The 20,055-nt window shown below is 41.5% G+C and overlaps 2 protein-coding genes across 2 annotated transcripts; one reads left to right on the top strand and one right to left on the bottom strand.

Annotated features, from left to right (window-relative positions):
* The first annotated feature begins 1,583 nt into the window (after positions 1–1,583).
* Positions 1,584–11,160, top strand: LOC121930393 (matrix Gla protein-like). The gene is made up of 4 exons (XM_042466630.1): positions 1,584–1,814; positions 3,991–4,014; positions 7,634–7,706; positions 8,940–11,160. Exons 1-4 carry the CDS (start codon positions 1,745–1,747, stop codon positions 9,067–9,069), a joined length of 297 nt encoding a protein of 98 aa, XP_042322564.1. The 5' UTR covers positions 1,584–1,744; the 3' UTR covers positions 9,070–11,160.
* Positions 11,161–14,480: 3,320 nt separating this feature from the next.
* LOC121931793 (uncharacterized protein C12orf60 homolog) lies at positions 14,481–17,320 on the bottom strand. Its single transcript, XM_042469818.1, has one exon. It carries the CDS (start codon positions 17,192–17,194, stop codon positions 16,406–16,408), a length of 789 nt encoding a protein of 262 aa, XP_042325752.1. The 5' UTR covers positions 17,195–17,320; the 3' UTR covers positions 14,481–16,405.
* Between the last annotated feature and the right edge of the window lie 2,735 nt (positions 17,321–20,055).

The following is a 20,055-nucleotide window of genomic DNA, read 5'->3' as shown; positions in this document are numbered from 1 at the left end:
ACTGTCCTGTACTATCTTTGAATTCTGTGCTCAAGTCAAATCAAACCATGTTCCTTTTTTAACATATTAAATGATCAAGATGCCCATTGTTTCATGTGTCAGACAGAACTTGTGCACTGTTGTCACTGTTAGCTTTTCTTGAAAAATAATAAAAAGTTCTACTTTACATTACTATTTACACATTTGTTCATAATGAAATCTAATGAATTTTAGCAATTGATGAAGCTGGATAAATAAAAGATTGCTGTTTTGCAATATGTATAAGACTCCCACCTTCTAACCATTAGTAACCGTTTGGAAATGATAGTGTTCTCTACAGTGCGCCAACAAATATAATTCTAGAAACAAGTTTCCTTTGATCGTCTAACAAGCTTGCATCTCCATGCCTTTGCCAGCTCATTTGTCTGGACAACAGAAACCATCTAACATGTAATGCACTATTTCGAGACAGGGATGGCCAGCAACTAGCAGCTGCAGGCTACAGCTCCCCAAAACACATTAATCTGTTCTCTTGCAGTCTTTTGCAGATTCAGTCACGCTGTGTTAAAACTTCTGTTCACACTTTTAGCTCTTCAGGAAAAGAGTACAGTGGTACCCCGGGTTACGAAAATAATTCGTTCCGCCGCCGCGTTCGTAACCCGAAAAGCTTTCGCAAGCCGAAAACCCATAGGTGCTAATGGGGAAAAGCCGCGATTTGGTGCGAAAAAGCGCCGAAAAGCACCAAAATTTCTTTCGTAACCCGAAATAACCTTCGTAACCCGGAACAGTTTTTTTTCAATTGATTTTTTTTGTAACCCGGAAATTTCGTAAGGCGGCGCATTCGTATCCCGGGGTACCACTGTACTGTTTTCAATGTGCACTGGAAACAGAATTATTTTATGGGAATGTTTTCATAATTTTGTACTGGAGTTCCTAGGGGGATTTTCTAACATATGTTGACCAATATATGCACATTACAGTGCTTGATCACCTTCATTTCTAGGGTTAGTCTACTGACAATAAGTACCTCCTGGAAAGGTTTGGAATTGTTCCAAATGTGATTGTTGCTTTCTTCGTTTCCAACATATTCCATGTGAGAATAATTCTGATGGTTACCACAGTTTTTATAAATAAAAAAATCAGCAACCCAGTGCTGATACAACCGCTCAATTTTGTACTTGGATGGTGAAAGACAAAGTTGTTTTACATCAATAGTTGTTTGATATATGAAGATGCTGTGTTTCAAATCATCACAGTGGTCATCTATGCTGCAATATCTATAGCATCTCTTGCACTGAAGCTAACTACATGATGGATCCCAAGAGTGAAGCTGAAAATATTGAAGCCATCTGTTTTTATATATCCTTTTAATATCTGCCACTCCAAAAACTCTTTGGATCTTATCACTGTTTTTTCCCAACACAGCTGGAACTGGGGCTTTGCCCCCTCCTTTCAGGATGTTTGTCAATGATTTTTTCCCCCTTTTTTGCAAGGAGTTTGAAAGAGTCCTTGTGGTCCTTTGGGAATGCCAGAAGCTCCTCTAGCACTATGTACATGGCTGCCAGAACCAGATGTCTTTTGACCCAAATGGAAAGTTTTGAACTGGAACCAGGGCAGAAGAATGGCAGAATGTCAGAGACTGCCTGGCCTGGGGCCTGCTCTACTTAGTGACACCATATAAGCTGCTGTTGAAAGGCAAACACTCCTAAGAAGTTTCTGGATTCTTCAGGAGGAAGACACCAAAATAATTTTCTAAGAACAGAAGATGGAGAACCTTCTGATAGTGCTGTTGTTTGCTGTGGTCCTCCTGACAGCCCCCTGCTGTTGTGAAGCAGGTAAGGGTTTTTCATATGTGAGCAACCTATGCCAGAGCTTGGAAGTAATGACTTACCAGTAAAATGTAGTTAGCTGCAGTGAATTACTTTTTTGATAACAAAGTTGCAGAAAAGTTACATGTAACATAACAAATAGGGACTTTTTTAAACTTATGCTTTAAAGACATCTGTAGAGGCATTTTTTACTTTCATGAACAGAGTCACAATCATTTTACTCAACTCATTTTAATCAGAACTCGTCAAAGTTACTTTTTGAGACTGCAACTTCCAGGATTGCTCAGCCAGCATAGGAGATTCTGTAGCGGATCAAAAAAGGATATATATAAAGTTAACAACAACAACAAACATTTTTCCAAGTTCTGGTTTAAACCACAGTATTATTGCTGCCAGGAATTTGGCAAATACCCTCCAACTGTCCCAATTCAGTAGGGACAGTCCTGATTAATCTTCTGTCATCCTACTTTTTCAGCCGCTTTTAAAATGTCCCAGTTTCTCTAGTGGTGCAAACTGAGTTAAAAGTGCAAACATTTAGTGTACAGTTAACTCAGTGGCGGGGAGAAGGGAGGAAATAAAAGTCTTGCCCTTCCCAATAGGCTCAGGCAAAAGCAAAGTGCTACAGCCTTTCCTAGTTTGTGTGTTCTTCTTCATTGATAACTTTTATCATCTTGATCAGATTCTGATGTTGCTTGGCCACACATGCCCTGGTTTTCATCTGTGAAATGTTGGATGTCATGTGACTGCCTGGATATCTTGATGTTATAAAATGGCAATTCAGATTCTTTTAAAGCACAACAAAGAAATACACTTTTATTTTGGGTGTCAGTTGTGCTGCTAGGATAACATTTGAAGAGGGTCTCAACAAAGAATTCATTGCATAAATTTTCCCCCTTACATTGTTGCCCTCAAAGTATTCTGGGAGCCATAGCTTGTTGAAGTTTTGTTGAAAGATACTCATTCCAAGGTCCTGTGTAGGAGACTACTAAACCAGTTTAAAATCTGGTTAGCATGGCTATACCCAAGATTACCTAGGTAGGCATCAAAGGGATCTTGTAGTACCTTTGAGATTAATTGAACAAAAGAAGTTATAGCATTTACTTTCATACACTTGGTCTACTTCTTCAAATGCATGGAGTGATCTGGTGCCCAAGGATGATCTTTATAATCAGATTGCATGACTAGCCATAGAAATGCAAAACCTGCCAGTATGGTGAGGAGGTGGTGAGTTCAGCTTTAACGATGGTCATTGAGAGACAAAGGCAGGGGGAAAGAGTGCCTAAGGCCAGAGTAAGTAGTTGATCACATGAATAGTGTTGGCCCAATTTAAAGTGCTCAAGAGCATTGTTGACAGAGGATGGCATGTATCACATTAGATAATGAGCCAGTGAAAGGGTCTCTAATATTGTGGGTTATATGATTAGGTCCTGTGGTGACATTTCCTAACTAGATGTGTGGGCAGAATCAACATCTGGATTTGAAGCAAGTTCTTTTTTAATAAAGGATGGAACTCATGAGCTGTTCAGATACGTTCCTGAACTGGAACCACTTTGTTTGTTACACTGACAAAGTATGTAGGGGTCTAAGTCCTTTTCTTCAATCTTTAGGTAACAAAGAAGCAAGTCTGAATTTTCACTCATTTTAAGTTGTACAATAAGTAAGAATAAAAAAATGTTGACTGAACAGAAATGCCAGCAAAATTTAGCTAGTCCCCTTTATCTGATGAATGAGAATAATTAAATTTGACATTTGTGAGAGATTATTTACCTATTTTAAAAGCATCAATATACTCTTGAGTCTACATCCATGTTCTTTGAGTTGTTTTGGTTGTTTTTTTTCAAATGGGGAGAATATTGAAAAACAACAACCCTGTACAGTCTGGTGTTTGTGGTTGACTGAACAGATTCACAAAGAAACCTGTGTGTTTCAAGAAACACCATAGGAAAGGCAAATGTTTTCTGATTCCCTTTCTTTTCCATACTGTCTCCAGCCTTAAAATATGGCCCAGCAATCCATTATCAGCAATAGTTTTGCACACCTGGGTTTACTGTACCATTAAAAATGTTTTGTTGAGCATGTTCACAAGATTGCTGAAGAGTCTACTTAAGTCTATGCTCAGGAGAGGGGAAGGATCTTTTATGGGGCACCAGGTAGCTCATGCTATCTTGTCTGTGTTTTCCAGATACAAACAGGGCCATGGATGAAGGTGAGTGACTGGTAAGAGGGGTTTCCCCCAAACTTCCAAAGTATTATTTATTGTTTGGCATATCTTTTTAAGTTTATTTTCTAAAGCTTGCAATTAATAACTTACTGTAGGTTTTTTTTAAATTGATTTCTTATACTATATAATTTTTCTCCTTGGCTTTCCATCACCATTTGTAACAGCAGCTAGCCACTCTTGTGGATTCATCATTTTGGGGGGGGGGTGTCACATTAAACATGTACCCCCCCAACTGTCCTGATTTGGCAGGAACTGTCCTGATTAAACCTCTGTCGTCTCGTTCTTTTAGCTACTCTTAAAACGTCCTAGTTTCTCTCTCCTCCTCCCACTTTCCTGCTTTGTCCTTCACCTGCCCAATTGTTGCAAACTGAGGCGGGTTACAGACGGGCAGGGGAGGACGTCTTGGAGGTGTATTCAGCTGAATGCGGAGCCTCCAGACGGCCCGCCCCGGGGGCGTGCTTCAGGTGTTGGGGCTTCCACACGGGGGGCAATGAAGACGCCTCACCTGGGTCCGTTTCGGACCCGTAGCTTCCATACCGCCGCCTCGGAGGACGCCGCAAAAAAAGAAGCAGCTTCTGCACGGGCGGCCCAAACCGCAGCTTTTTTTTTCTTTTGCCGCATGAGAAGTGCGCAGCTGCGGCAGTCAGCCAGCAGCCGGCAAGTTCCCTTTTGTCGGCTGCGAAGTGCGCATGTGCACATTTAAAGCGCCAGGCCCCTTTAAAACTTTTCCCCCCGCTCTGCCCAAGAACAAAGGTGGTCTCCTGCCAGCTGGTGATCAGCTGGTGTTGGCATCCTTGTCCGCTTACACGTTGCCATTGTCACCAGCATCATGGATGCCTCCTCTCCTTTGGTCCCCGCGCTCTTGTTGAATCTGCAGTGCACAGCCACAGCTGTCTCCGCTGCCACCGCTGTCCCCCTGCCATCCCCCATCACCTCCCTTGTACATATGTACATATTTACAGTTTTAGCGTTTTTTATTGTTAGGTGAAAATGGCACAGGAATGTGTGTAGGGGGTCACTTTAAATTTCAAACTTTCCCTTATCACTTTCTACAACCAAAACATCCACTGGCAAAACTTACAACTTCCCGCGGTTCTAGCAACGCATGCGCACAAGTGGCTCTAGGGTTAGGGTTACGAGACTTAAAATGCGCCGCAGCTGTGCCGCAGCTTCCACAGCTGCATGGCATCGGACGTTGCAATTAAAGCTTGACTGCAAACCACGCATGTCCCGGGAACCCGACCCATTATGCGACGCAGCTGACACGGAGCTTTTAAATGGGCAACTTATATTTGCGGCGTAGCAATTCTGACGTATCGGTGCAGCAGCTTACAGACGGAGCTGTGCAGGTACGTATCAAACAGAAAAGAAGCGGAAAAAGCAGCACCTTTTTAATGCCGCTTCTTCCCGCTTGGGGCGTGCGGGGGGCGTGTTCATGACGGCATTCAGGTAAGGCCCGTCTGAAGGCTCTACCTTCATGACGTCATGAATACACCTCTTTTTTGCCCGTCTGTAACCCGCCTGAGTTCAAAAGTAAAAAAGCAAAGTAGTTTGCCATCAATTAATTTGGCAGGAGAAGAGAACAGGTGGGATGGGATCTTGCCCTTCTCAGTTCATTCAGGCAAAAGCAATTTCTGTAGCCTCTGATAGCTTGTGTGGTCTTCTTCATTAATGATTTTTTGCCATCATGACTGCAATGCTGGTGTTGCTTGGCCAGACATATCCCAATTATCCATCTACAAAACATTGGCGGGTATGTAAAATATGAGCAGGAGGGACAGAAAGCTGTAGAAAAAAAGAAGCAAGAATGGGAGTAGAAAGACAATTAGACAGGACACAGACAAGACTAGGAAAGAGAAAGCAGGAATATTTGCAGTATAGTGGTGGTGCCACCTATTTCCTGTGATAAACTGTGTTTAATGACAGGAGCATGGCCAAGGCTCCAAAATGGTTGCTCTGTGCCAACCCTACAGGCTTCAGGTGCTTCACAAATGGGGCTGGGGGACACATGCAACTTGTGATCTGCGCTTTTGCAATCCTATTAAGGCAGGGGGGAAAGTGACAATCCTAACTAAATTTAAGATAGTCATTCAAGTTTACACCCAATCATATTGATTTTGTGTGTTTAAAAAGTGTAGTCTTTTTGGGATGGGGGGGGGGGGAGAGACATAAATTATGGCCCAGCTTTCCCCACCCAAACTCTCAAGTTTGTTAGAAATCCATTAAAAGGAGAAAATTTCTTCTGGCTCTCTTGAATCCCCCTGGCCTCAGATGTGGAGAGCAATTACGATGAATAATATTGCTATTCAGGTTCAATTTGGAATTTCCCAGAGAGCCAAATAACATGGAGAAACTTTATAAGAAAGCCTGTGATTTCTGGCACTATTTAAAGTGATTTTTTTAAAAAAAGCAAACACATTTAGGTGTTATAAGAGGCCTCGCATGGCCATAATTTGCCAATTAGTTCCTGAATGAATGAGCCCCCTGTTAGCTAGACACCTGGATCCTTTCTTCCCAGTTATTCTGGTAAAACCTCCCAGAGGACTCCCCTCTACCTTCTCAGAGGGATAGCCAAGTTTTATGCGCTATAGCAAGAACAACAGTGTGGCATCTTAAGGGCTAACAGGTTTATTTGTGGCATAAGCTTTCATGGAACAGAGCCCAACCGTGTCAGATCCTATTTGATAAAGGGATGTCTGAAGGCAAGATTGTGCAAGACAAGACATCTCTGCTTTTTAAAGGAGTTTGGCAGGAAGGCCTGTGACAAGTAGAATTCTGCCATTCTATTAGGACTGAAATGGGACTTTCCCTTCCAAATTTTCCTCTGTGAATTTTGATACAGAAAATTCTCCGGCAGCACCCTGACTTCTCTGAATGTTGGATGTCTATATTTGGTATCCAGTGATACTTGATTTCAACATTTAATTCCTGACAGGGTACAATTTCCGATATTTAATAGAGTAGACACAATGATATTTAGCATTTGACATTATTGAGAACTGATTCATAGTTTAAAAACAAAAAGTAGACACTTGATCAATAAATAAGAAACAAAATTCAAGATTGTGTGATGCTTGGTTTAGAATCGCTATAATTTTACAGCCAGTTGTGCCTGGTGGCTCCCTAGTCTATAACAGAGCTTGGAAGAGTTATCTTCTTGGATGACAACCACCAGTTAACCCACATCCCATGAAGCTGCTGGATACAGTTCGGGGAACTGTAGTCCAAAAGGAGTTAACTGTCCGAAGCTCTGGTCTACAGCAGCAAGATCACAAAAAGTGCCAGTATGCTGTAGAGGCAGAGTTTGCACAGGTATCAACTTACTTTATTTGCAGAGCTGATGGGGACATTCTCCATTTATCAGCTCTTACTTAAAATAGTGGGGAAGGTATTGTAATACTGTGCCTGAATGGGTACTTGGGGGAAAAAAGCCTTCACATTAAACAGAACTCCAGAGTTAGGTTGAATATCCCCTCAATTGGCATCTCATATATCTACTCATAGCATTTGGGGCATGACAGAGATTTTAGCTTTTTCACTGATTGGTGTCAAGTCCATAGGATCTTCCATATTCTCATATTATAGCATTTTGTGTGTACAACAGGGGTTGAGATAAAGCGTGAAACAGCCAGTACCTTTGTGAGAAGGCAGAAGAGGTCTTATCCATATTATGAAAGGTAAGGTTTTAATGAGAGTCACCATGATGTAGTGAATCATGTTGAATACTGATATCCATTATGACAGTAGTACTGAAACATTTTATCCTTGGGACCCCCCTTTACATCCTCATGTGGACATCTCCCTCAACACAGTATATAAATAAAAATATTTGTTTATTTAGTATAAGTATTTTTATTTGCACATTCATGTATACTGTATTAATATTTTAACATTTTATAAGGAAATAGCATTGTTTAAATTAGAACAGTTTTACATAAATTCAGCATTTAACTCAATGTATCTGTAAATCTGATGCATAAAAAAGTTTGGGAAGTGGAAGAGCAGAAGGGATCAGGGCCTCTAAGTTTTGTGCCTCTCTTGAGCAACTCTTGTGCCCCATTTTGTGAAGCTGCCCCACAGTTTGAGAACCACCACATTATGATTAGTTTGGAAAACAGGATTGGGTAGTTGATAGAATGCTTTGAGATGTCAGTTTGTGTATTTCCACAACTTCAGTGATAAGAAAAGAAACAAGAGACTGGAGGAGTATGAGAATCAAGAAGTCTTTGCCTCCTTCAAGAACCCACAGATTACACAGATACTAACAGATAACACTTCCAGCTGAGGGCTAATTTAAACACTGCAGCTTTCATAGCAAAGTTCTTGGGAAATGCTGATATGCTCTGACATTCTATGCAGTTGATGTAACATTTCAGAACATATGACTGTTCAGATGTGTACTATGGCTCCACACAAGGAGAAGCAGATGGCAGGGATTGTATGTAATAGCGTGGTGATGTCTGGGCTGTAAGAGACATATTAACATGAAGGCTATTTCTGTTCTGTTCCCCACTCAGCCCTTGCCTACTTCACCCCAGTTACATCACCAGGACCAATTATCTGGTTTTTAGGTCTGAGCTTTGAAATAAGAAGGAATGAGATGGTGCTAACCAGGAAACTCTATCACTGTTAACTGAACCAAATGCTTGGCATGGGAAATGCCTGATGTGGCTTTTTGCCACTGGTGCCATCAAGTCAGGATTCTCTCTGGCCAAAAGCCATACCTCCGCTAAAACAATACAGCCCATGAACTCAGCAGGGCCCAGCTAGTTCATCACACTTTGAATGGAGTCATGAAGTCACACACATTCTCATCTACAGAGGGGTGGGGGGCAAGCAAGATAATTAAGTCAAAAGTCTAAAATCACCTAATAATACCACTGCATTTTCCCATTCTTTCTGACCTCCAGGTACTATGAGATGTTCAAGTCCCCCATGGAGATGAAGCAGGAGCAATGTGAAAACTATGCACCCTGTGACTACTATGCGGAAGTAGTGGGATTTCATACAGCCTATCGCCATTTCTTTGGAAGTGTCTGAGACTGGACATTTCCTTCATTTCTTACCTGGCTGGGACATCTGCAAAAGACAAATCAAAATGTTGTGGGGGAGCAGGTACTGGGGAGGGCAGGGGAGGAGAAGCAAAGAAGACTGGTTCCATGTCCCCAGCATGCGTCCAATGTTTGCACAACCATTTCTCTCCATTTGCAAAGAAGCACCTACTTCACTCCTTTTCCTAAGTTGCATTTCTGCCAATAATCAGGTGGTCGTTGCCATGTTGTTGGGGAAATGAGTCCACTCTAGGTTTTAGTACAAACTTCAAAGGAGCCACATAAGCTGCAGTATTTGTTTTGGAGATGGGGGCCAGCACCTTAGATCACTCTGTTGAAGTCTGAACTAAACCCCAGAGTTGATTCATCACCTCGCTAACATGGAAGCTGCCAAGCTGCCAACACATAAGCCCCAACATTTGCTGGAGGGCCATTGCCATTCCGTGAAAAGGGGAGCAGGTAGGGGTGGATCAGATAGAAGAAGGCCAACCTGGTGTCCCTTTAAGTGTTCTGAACTACAACTTTCATCAGCTTATTCTCATGGTCAAATATAAGGCATCATGGGAGTTGTAGGCCCCAAAATTTGGAGGGTACCGGCTGCTTTTTCCTGGACTTGTTCAAAAATTGATCAAGAAGAATGGAAGCTGATGATCATTTCTGGAGCTGACTTTGTCAGCATGCACCTTAGAGGAATACCTAAGGCTGCATTTTATTATAACTTAGAATAAAAAACAGAATTGCGAAAAGGACCAAACATTTTCTGAAAGCATTCCAAACCAGAGCATGGAAAAGTTATTTTTATGGATGAATCTTCCTAGACTCTTGCATCCAGCATGATCACGCATTAGGGTATTCTGTAGAGTGCATAGTACAAATAAAGTACAAACTTTCCCAAGCTGTGCTCCAAACACTGTCTTTTTGTGGCAGCAGCTGCTGTTTGTGAAAATTTGATAGATGCTTTGGTGGAATTTAGTAAGATTCAAAAACACACCAGCCCTTTTCTAGAATGGTGTGTGTGTGACCTTTCAGGTGTTGTTGGCCTTCAGCTCCCATCATTCCTCATTGATTAAGATGACAGTTTGTCTGAAAGCTTTGTTTGCCTGTAGTGATGTTGTCACTTACAGAAATTATCTGGCTAGCTGACTACTACAGTATTTTCTGGAAGAAGGCCAATGAAATAAAATGTGATTGACGCAGCCCCTAGGTGGTCTGCAACCAGGCTAGCAGAGTTTGGAAGTAACAAGTTACAAGTAACAGTTACCTGTAACTAGTTACTTTTGGGATAACAAGAGTGTAATAAAGCTGTATTTCAAAAGTAACTAGAAAGTTACTGGTGTAAAAACAGTTTTCAGTTATGTTCCAAAGCTACTTTTTAAAGAGTATCTAAATAGGTATTGTGATAGAGATTTTTCAAGTTTTACTCCATTTTCACCAATGCTAATAGCTCATCTCCCTCAAAAAAAGTAACCAGCTGTAATGGAAAAATAACAATGAGGGCAACCAGTTATGTAGGGAATTATTTGATATCATTATTGTGCTAAGTAATGGCAATGGACTCTTTTTTTAAACAGCATAACAAGTAATGGAGTCCAAAAATAACTTTTCCAAGCTCTGCTATTTCATTCCCATGTCTTTGCTTACATGCATTTGGAATAGTTTAACAGGAAGAATGGTAGCATTTTTTATGGTTGGAAGATTGGGAAAATCAGGAACTAGTCATGCTGACACTGAGCTTATCTTCTAGATGACCAAAAGTGCTGTTTCATCCTTAAATTTCATCCCTCCCCTTTCTGGATCTCCAATGGACACATGCATTCATTTAGCTACAGGGAATAGAGATAATTTTTCTTTTAAAAAATAAACACGTATATTATTTTGAGGAAATTGCATTCGACCCTATATTATACATGGCATTGGATGAAAACTGGTGCAAAGAATGGGCAACTCTAACCACATTGTGTATATATATATATATATATATATATATTCCTTTTTGTTATATATTCTATTGTATTTGCAAACCAGCTGATCTGATTCCTGTATCGATTTTTATTAGACAAATACATACTGATGTTTTGAATGTTACAGTCCTATAGGGATACTCTATAGCTTTTGTGCATGTGAAACCCAGTCTGGCTGCAAAGATTTTGGGGAGCCACGCTCTTCAGTGGCACTGAGAGCATAGTCCTTACCTGTGGAGAGAAAACTTTACAATCAACAATGTTTGCCATCTTGTGCTTCAAAATGAGGAACCTGTGCAACCCCTCTCCCTTGTTCACAGAATTTTATTGGAAGTCCAGACAACATCAACTTTCATTTGTAACTCTCCCGTGATTTCCCACTGCTCTTTCCACATTTTTTTCTTACCAGAAAAGAACTCATTAAGGAAAGAAAAGACAGAACAGTCCAATGTCTTTTATATGTCAGCAGGGAGAAATTCTTTGCTCAATCAGATTAAGGACTGAAGCCAATGGTTGAAGTGTGTGTGGGGGGGCATTTCCCCAGTAAGAACCTGGTCCTCCAGTTGAAATTTTCCTTTAGTCCCCAATTTTTTTTAGCATTGCAACAACTTAAACATTTCAGTTGACCATTTAGAAATATAGTGCAAGCAGGCAAAGAAAAGGGGCAGGCAAACTAACCAAAGAAATGCAAATACAGTAAACATAAGAGTTCCAGACATGAATCTGGGGACTGAAGGAAAACTTCATTGTTAACTGCTGGCAAGTCAGCTTTGACTTATGGTGAGCATGTTATTAACATGTTATTAACAGCCCTGTTCCGGTCCTGCAGACTCAGGACTGTGCCTTCTTTGACTGACTCTATCTACTTTTAATATGGTCTTTCTTCTTTTCTACTGCTTCTCATTTTGCCAAGTATTATCAACATTTCTATTGAATTTTCTAATGAGTCACTTTGTCTGATGATATGTTGAAACCATGGTAATCTTAGTTTAGTCATTTTGAATTCTAAAGAGAGTTCAGACCTGATTGCCCTCAGATCCATTAATTTGTCTTTTTAACTGTCCGTGGTATCAGTACAACTCTCCTCCAGAGCCACATTTCAAGTGAAAAAAATCATGTAGAGAGAGACAGAATTCTTATTTGGAAATGCATGCAATGACCTTTTTTGCCACCACAGTAGCTATCCTTGCCTAACCATTCATGCCTATAGTGAAGAACACCAGGACCCAGTGAAAGGGACACTTCACACATTTCTGTGATTCTGCTGCCATCACATGGTAATTTTATGTAGCAGCACAACATGAAGATAGATTTTTAGATTTAGAAAACTCTTCTACTATATCCGTGTACTGTAATAACATCACAGAGAGCTTTCTGTAGGGGTTTAGGAGCAAATGTCCCAGGAGTTCATATCTCTTAGTTCTTTAATAATAATAATAATAATAATAATAATAATTTGTATCCAGCTCTTTTCCTAGAACTGGGACTTTTTTTAACAACTGGGTTGCCCAGTGTCCCATGTCCATTTCTTTAAAAACAAACAGATCAATTGCTCTAAAATCCTTTAAATCCTAAGGAAGGTAAGCATTATATATATATAATATTTATATATAAATTACCCCAAATTTGCAGTTGACGACTTACTTTCCATTACCTGCATCTACTTATGGTGTTTCTCTTCCAAAACATACATTTTCAAAATATATTTTGATAATGTTTGAACCAACAACTGCGTTTCATTTGGATAAGTGCACAATCAAATGGAAAGCCATTTTCCAACGCACATTGCAGCCAACTTCTCTGAGTGGATTGGTTTGGCTTGTATCAGAATTTGCAGAGTTCAAATTCACCAAGCATACCTGTATGTGAGTAAGCTGGGGGGGGGGTCGGGTTTCATATATGTATGTGTGACCTATTCTGCAGTACTGCAGTAGGTTTCAATTTCATGCTTCACCTTGGCTTATAAGGCCCCATTCACACTACGGAAATAAACTGGAGTGGAACAGATTTATTTCCATGGAGTTCACACTCGCCCCGACTATGACACGGTCCTAAAACATATTAATGTAGTGCTTTAGGGCTCATTTCATCTTTAGTATCATGTGAAAGTAATAGGCTAGCACAGACCACTTTAAAACAGAAATTTTACATTAACATTAGACATAGAAAAAATGAATCACAAAGTATTTTACTTTATTTTTAAATCTAATTTATATTTTGATCTTTTTGCAATAGCAATATTCAGGAGGCATCTTATAAGAAATTAAACATATATGAGGGGAAAAATACAGTATTCTACTATATCACTATGGCATTTTGATTGTGAACATTCTGATCTTTTTTGATTTTGAAGTTAAATAGGGTCAGTCCTGGTTAATACATGATTGGGATACTACCAGACAGTACCAGTGATGTCTAGTAGGGTTAGGAAAGATTCCTTCCAGAGTTAATAATACCAGGCTAGATATACTAATGATCTAATGAGGTGGCTTTCTATGTTTTTGTACTAAACAAAGGCAGTGCAGCCAGTAAAAAAACATAACCCAAAGCTGGATCCAGACTATTTTCAGATTCCTAACTAGTTTTTCAAAGGGGCTAGAATAGGCTACCTTGTCCACAATAAAATGTATTACCAGTGTGATTTTCTTCTCATCTGGATTAAAGCGCACATTGCTAGTCCTCAGTGCATTATCATTTCCTTACACTGACTCAGACCTTGCATGAAATAAGATAGAAAGGAGAAACATAAGGACCTTTCACTTGAATTTCTCAATAACCTTTCCAAGCAGCTTCATGTAGATCTGAGCAGAAATAGTGTGGCCTTCTAGAGGTTGTTGAAAGACAACTCTCAGCATTCCTCATTACTGACTGTACTGCCTATGGTTTCTGGGAGTTGCAGCCCAAAGTATTAAATGGGAATTTCCCAACTCTACCTTCTGGAAACAATCCAACAAGACAGATTAAAATCACCATAAATTAGAGTCTCTAAAGCTTATCCCAGTCAGATGCTTCAGAAGGAGACCATAGTCACTAGTACTGAGGACTGTTAAGATGTCCAGCAAAACCAACAGGGCAAGAGTACTTAGCATTGGTTGTCTACTGGGGGCAATCAAAGAAATGTAAATTGAGTTCAGATGACTCATTTAATCCAAGATGCTCTGGGGCTGAGTTGCAGCAGTTTCACTAGTTTTGGTGTCACCTGTGCGGAGGGTTGCTGAAGGGGACAGTGATGGTGGCAGCCTGCCCCGTCCTGCCCTCCTTTGCATCTGCCTAGTCACACACTGCGTGGCCAGACCCTGCAAGGCCACAGGCAACAGCAGTGGACTCCACTGCCTCCTCTTTCCAGCCACTGCCTTACCTGGCCACCTGCTCTGAGCAGCCAGGCAAGTAGGGCAGGAGAGGATGGAAGGGGTACATGCATTTGCCCCTCTATTTCTTCCACTGCTCTGCTTCCTCCTGGGGGGGTGGGAGCCAGGCAGAGGAGCATCCATGAGGGCTGCCCATTTGCTGCTCTCATCCTGCATACTCTCTCACCTGCCTGCCTCCCTCCCTACCTACCCAGAGCTTATGGAGGGTGGCTTGACAAGTGAGACAGTGGGAAGGGACCAAAGGCATGCACACTGTCCTTCCTCCTCTGCTGCCTTGGCTTCTTCTTGTGGAGAGAGCCAAGGCAGCAGAAAAGAAGGGGCAGGTACTGGACACATACTAGAGGAGGCCCCAACCAAGTGTTACCCCTCTTCTGAGGTGTCACACTATGTGATCTACACTATCCCTCAACTGACACTACTGCTCAGTTGCAACACCATACTCAAACATTTGAGTTGCCCAGTGACACAGTGGTATGCTAAAGATTTAAAAGTATCAGCAACAACTTGAAAAACAGTTGAGGTGGGAGATGGGAGGAGGGGAAAGGATTTATTGTCCTCCAGAACATGCACCTTAGATGGCTGAAGACTGACCGAACCTAAATTGAAAATTCATTTCCCTGAATTTCCTTGTGAAAGCTCATTGGAATCTGAAATGTGTTGGATAAACAATACATTTTTCCTTGTATTGTTTTTTTCCAACCTTTTGGGTGCATTCTCCATATATGTTCTATTTTACTAGGGTTGTCACAAGAAATTAAGTTGGGATGGATGCCAAATTGAATACCCCAGTTCCATTTCTGTGATCCAGATAAGGATAAGAAACCCAGCTCATGTGAGTGGGCTTCTATGATACTGTTGATATAAGACCAAACAGTTTCCAGACAGCAAGGTAGTCAGACATCAGAAACCTGAATGAAAAAGAACTGTGTACTTTCCCCATATCTTCTCCTGCACTTGCTTTTGAAAGCATGAATAGATGCAGTCAGTACCTGGCAGCTGTGGTTTGATGTCCGCATCTACCTGGGATTGTGGCAGAAGGATTAACAAGAATCTCTACCATCCCTTGCAGCAAATTCCAATGCATGAGGCTGATGGCTATTCCATTCACCAAGATGCTGAGTACATCAGCATTTGCTTTTAAAAGTAAGTATAGAAACAGGGAACGAGGGGCATAGTACTGCCAACATGGAAAGATTTAGTCCAATAGTGATATAATGGGCATGGAGAAGGATGCAGGGATAGTCTGTACAAGTAAAAGAAGAGGAGAAGGAGGGAGATGAAGAACAATGGGATGAAGACAATGAGCATAGGGACTAGTGAGGCAGAGGTCACCAGAGTCATTAAACCAAGCATTCTCTTTGTATTCTCCTGCTAGTTGGGAAGGCTATTGGGGGTTAAGTGGGTAGTCAGTCCCTCACCTCTCTGAGCCCTAGGACCTTCCTTGTCATAGACTAAAGAAGGAGGAGGAAGAGGGCAGGTGAGGAAGGAGAGAATAAGCGTATGGGCAAGAGAAAGATTTGGTGTGGAAGGTGAAAGAGAGGAATTAGTAGGGAGGGGTTCAGGACCTCATTAAGCATTAAGTTGTTCCTTCATTGATTTCACTATCCAATGAGATGTTTCCCTATGAGTCCTGATTCATTTTTGGACTGTTTTTTATACCCCTACATTCTCCCCTGGCTGCTAATAATAGAATGTGAAAGGCTATAAAAGTATAAACAGACTTCATTGAAATGTTATTTGTACAGGTAAGGGTGGGGTTTTTTTTGTAGCTCCCACTATCTATAGATATTTATCTATCTGCATATTATTAATAAAATGTTATTAATAAAATCAAGTGTTCCTTGTGTGGACTTCTCAGTGCAGTGTTCAAACCTTGACATTAAAATGGCAGAGGAAGGAAATGCTGCAATAAGAAGTTTTCTCTTTTTTATTTGCACAACTTCTCTGCTGCATAAAGAGAAGTGGGTATCTAAGAGTTGAGCAATTAACTTCTGGCTCACTGCAGCTTGTCAATGATCAATGTGACATATTCTTCCACCGTTTTAACTGTTCTTTGAAAACTTTCACAATATGGCTTCAGTATTTTAACAGCCTCTTCCAGGCAATCTGCAGCTGCTTCAAAGGCATTTTTTTTAGAAGACTGTCCCCGCAAAGTTATCCGGATGAAGTTGGTAAATGAGAAAGTTGTACCACCTATAGACATACTGCGACTGCGAGGCCTTGGTTCTGGTGGTGCCGCGGCACTGGATGAAGTAGGACTGAAGTCTGGAAGTGCTTTAGCAATTTCTTCATGCGTCATGAGAAGATCACCCACTCGAACAGACAGCACTGGAGAGGATGATAAGTCCCGAACAGCAGTTTCAAGAATCTCTGGGAGATTGCCATGTTTCATTACGACTACAGAAATGGGACCACAGATATTGTCAAAAACTCCCTTATATTGAACATAAATGTCCTTTAGAAGTCTAATTTTGTCATTCATAGAGAGACCAGGTGTGGCAATCTTGGAATACAAAGGAAGGCTGATTTTCTGTTGGACTTCTTTATCCTTTGATTCTACGAACTCCTGCATCTCTCTCAAAGCGCTTGTCAGGAGCTGAAAGTTTTCCTTGATGCTAAGGTTTTCCCTCACTGTAATGACGGGCAATTCTGTTTTAAGAAACTGGTTGAACATTCGGAATATGGTGTTAGAAGAAGAGACAAACATGTAGACACAGTCATACAGATTGCGGCTGGCATTGAGCAGTCTTGCCTTCTCCTTGTCTCCACCAAAGAAGGACAGCATTTCCAAAAAAGGGGGATGAAATATAAACTGGAGAATGCTCAATGGAAGAAAATCAATCAAATGGTTGTCTCAGCCATACATCTTCTGAAATCCCATCAGTAGCGCTTATTATAAAACCAGAGCGAGGTAAACATATTCTATGATGAATAAAACATACATAAATATTTCTAAATAATAATAATAATAATAATAATAATACAACTTTATTTATATACCGCCTTTCCAAGGATCAAGGCGGTTTAACAACATAATTAAAACATCCAAATACAATAAAATCAGCAATAAAATCAGCGTAAAGCACAATTTACATCGACACCCAAGAAAAATCTCAAGCCAGCTTCCAATGCTGCTGAGAGGGGAGGGGGGGAAGTACTTCAGGGGGGTTAGGGGTATGCCTGTTGGAACAGGTGTGTCTTCAACCCCTTCTTGAATTGGTCCAGTAAGGTGGCCGAGCAGAGCTCACTGGGAAGCGAGTTCCAGAGCTTGGGGGCAGAGATAGAAAAGCCCTCTGAGTGGTGATGGTATACCTAGCATCTGGGACCCTTAACAATTGCTTCCCGGCTGACCTGTGTGCGGGGCGGATTGTATGGAGAGAGGCGGTCCTCCAAGTACCCTGGGCCCAAGCCATTTAGGGCTTTATAGGTAATAACCAACGCCTTGTATTGTGCCCGGAAGCGAATAGGCAGCCAATGGAGGTCTTTAAGGACAGGTATTATATGATTGGTCCTGGAAGTACCAGTGACCAGTCTTGCCGCCATATTCTGCACCAATTGCAGCTTCCGGGTATGGTACAAAGGTTGCCCCATGTAGAGCGCATTGCAGAAATCCAAACGAGAGGTTACCAGAGCATGTACTACCGTTTCAAGGTCCTCCCGGCCCAGGTAGGGACGCAGCTGGCGTATCAACCGAAGCTGATGACATGTGCTCTTGACCGTCGCATGTAAGGTGGAGCGACGAGTCAAGAAGCACCCCCAGACTGCGAACAGAGTCCTTCACGGGAAGCATGATCCCGTTCAGGACAGGTGGAAACACCGCCATCCCCGGGCCCGGAGAACTTATCACGAGCACTTCCGTTTTCTCTGGATTCAAACTGAGTCTGTTTTCCCTCATCCAGCCCATTACCGACTCCAGACAGGCAACGAGAGGAGAGATGCCATCCCTGGTCACTGAATCAGTCGGGGACATAGAGAAGACTATTTGGGTGTCATCAGGGTACTGATAACCCTGCGCCCCATGTCTCCGCATGATCTCTCCCAGCGGTTTCATGTAGATGTTGAAAAGCATGGGGGACAGAATGGCTCATTGAGGGACACCAGATGTAAGGGCCCTCTTATTGGAGCACATGTCCCCCAGCTGCACCATCTGGAACCTTCCCGAGAGGTAGGAACGGAACCACTGGAGTGCAGTGCCCCCGATTCCCAACTCTCTCAGGCGTTCCAGAAGGATACCATGGTCAATGGTATCGAAAGCCACCGAGATGTCCAAGAGCACTAACAGAGACACGCTATCCCTGTCCATGAAATATATCTATTTCTGCACTTTCCTACACTAATTGAAAATATATTTCATTGAATAGCGAACAGGAATAGGAATAACCCAGCCCAAATACTTTGGTAACGTCATGATTAGACTACTATAATGCACTCTACATGGGGCTGCTCTTGAAGATGACTTGAGAACTACAGCAGTGAAATACCTGACCAGACTACCATATAAGAATGACATTAACACCAGTCTTAAATGAATTGCCATGGCTACCAGTGTGTGTTTATGTGCCTTCAAGGCACCTGTCAATTTATGATGACCCTATTAATTTCATAAGCTTTTCATAAGCAAGGAATTTTCAGAGGTGGTTTTGCAAGTTCTAGGCCTTTGGCTACCAATACACTTGGTTGTATCATATCTTGAATTCATAAGGCCTTCAAGAAAGTTCCCCATGATATTCTTGCACAGAAGCTAGTACAATGTGGACTAGACAATGCTACTGTTAGGTGGATTTATAACTGATTGACCAATCAAACCCAAAGAGTGCTCACCAAGGGCTTCTCTTCATCCTGAAGAGAAGTGACTAGTGGGGTACCACATATTTCTGTTATGGGATCAGAGCTGTTCAACATCTTTATAAATGACTTGGGTGATGGAATCAAAAGCATACTTAGCAAATTTGCAGATGACACCAAAATAGGAAGGGTAGTTAATACCCTAGAGGACAGGATCAAAATTCAAAATGACCATAACAGATTAGAGAGCTGAGTCAAAATTAACAAAATACATTTCATCAAGGAGAAATGTAAGGTAGTACACTTAGGTAGAAAAATGAAGTGCACAGATATAGGGCAGGTGACACCTGTCTTGGCAAGAGTACATGTGAAAGGGATCTGGGAGTCTTAATATTGCACAAGCCTATTGCACAAGCTTAATATTGCAAAAGTCCATAGTGTGTTAAAATTGTGATTCTATATTAATGGGGGTATAGTGTGTATTGAGTGAAGAAAGTAACAGTGCCACTCTATTTTGTCTTAGTCAGAGTTTCCCTAGAATACTATGTCTAGTTCTGGGCACCACAATTTAAGAAAGATATTGACAAGCTGGAACATTGACCAGGCTTGGACAGTGACCAAAATAGTGAAAGGTTTGGATACCATGCCCTATGAAGAGCAACTTATGGAGCTGGATATGTTTAACCTGGAGAACAAGAGGAGAACCTGGCTAAGGGATGACATGACAGCCATGTTAAATATTTGAAGGGATGTCATAATGAAGATGGAGCAAGCTTGTTTTCTGCTGCTCCAGACACTAGGATACGGAGCAAAGGATTCAAGCTACAGGAAAAGAAAATCCGCCTGAACAGTAGGAAGAAC

The sequence above is a fragment of the Sceloporus undulatus genome, chromosome 5 (assembly GCF_019175285.1).
Source record: "Sceloporus undulatus isolate JIND9_A2432 ecotype Alabama chromosome 5, SceUnd_v1.1, whole genome shotgun sequence".
Taxonomy (NCBI): Eukaryota; Metazoa; Chordata; class Lepidosauria; order Squamata; family Phrynosomatidae; genus Sceloporus; species Sceloporus undulatus.
The sequence above is the reverse complement of the archived record's forward strand: the minus strand, read 5'-3'. Positions and strand labels throughout refer to the sequence as shown.